At 37.4% G+C, this 869-nt stretch overlaps 1 protein-coding gene across 1 annotated transcript in view; it reads left to right on the top strand.

The window, feature by feature from the left end:
• Positions 1–869, top strand: part of LOC105818461 (cytochrome P450 2C21-like) — a gene marked incomplete at its 3' end in the record, with an annotated part of 57,131 nt that extends 56,262 nt beyond the window's left edge. Inside the window, exon 10 of the mRNA XM_012654457.1 lies at positions 778–869. Coding sequence (XP_012509911.1) covers positions 778–869 — 92 coding nt within the window. The remainder of the gene's footprint in view (positions 1–777) is intronic.

Consider the following 869-nt stretch of genomic DNA (forward strand, 5'->3'; position numbering starts at 1 on the left):
GTAGTAGCATTAATAATGAGTGTTGTGGAAAACAGATAAGAGTGTGAACTGTATGCCTTGAGCACCTCAAAGAAGTCTGCGTAGAATAAATGAAGTCTGAACTGAATCTGGAAGGATATATAGGCTATTGGCAGGCAGAGCAGAGGGGAAGATCATTCCTGATAGAAGAAGATCTGGAGCCTGAGATAAAACTCAAAATTGCCAATTTGTTTGGGGAGTGGTGTAGTTAGTAATGGCTGGGATGTGGGGAACTGGATGGAAGGAATGGAAAGAAATGAGGCTCTGAGAATTGCTTGTGGCCAGTTTGTGACATTTCTTTTCCATACCTGGTAATGTTAAGCTCTTAAAAATTTTTAAAGCAGGTATGTGAAAAGATTAAGATTATCGTTTAGAATACAGACAAGGAGAAATAAATCTATTATTGAGTACTAGGTTAGACATAGATGGAAAAGTAGATACAGTGTTGTGTATTGTTCCAGTTGGGATAGGCGTGTGTGTGTATATGTGTGTGTGTGTGTGTGTGTGTATAGAAAGGTGTCAGGGCAAGCCTCAGCATAACAGTTCTAGCACATACAGAAAAGATTTTTTCATATAGTATGCACATAGAAATATGTGCTGAGGAAATGAAGGAAATCAGGTTTAGGTATAAATAGAAGAAGCCATAGGTTAATTAGTCATTCAGTAATACATTTCTTCATTCCATATATTTTTAAGCCTCTCTGTGTGCTAACTCAGAAATAGAATTAAATGAAAAATTAATTCATATGTCATTTTTAGGAAAAAGAGTTTGTGTTGGAGAGGGCCTGGCCCGCATGGAGCTGTTTTTAATCCTGACCAGCATTTTGCAGAATTTTACCTTGAAACCTCTG

Source organism: Propithecus coquereli, unplaced genomic scaffold, assembly GCF_000956105.1.
Source record: "Propithecus coquereli isolate 6110/MARCELLA unplaced genomic scaffold, Pcoq_1.0 Scaffold440, whole genome shotgun sequence".
Lineage (NCBI taxonomy): Eukaryota > Metazoa > Chordata > Mammalia > Primates > Indriidae > Propithecus > Propithecus coquereli.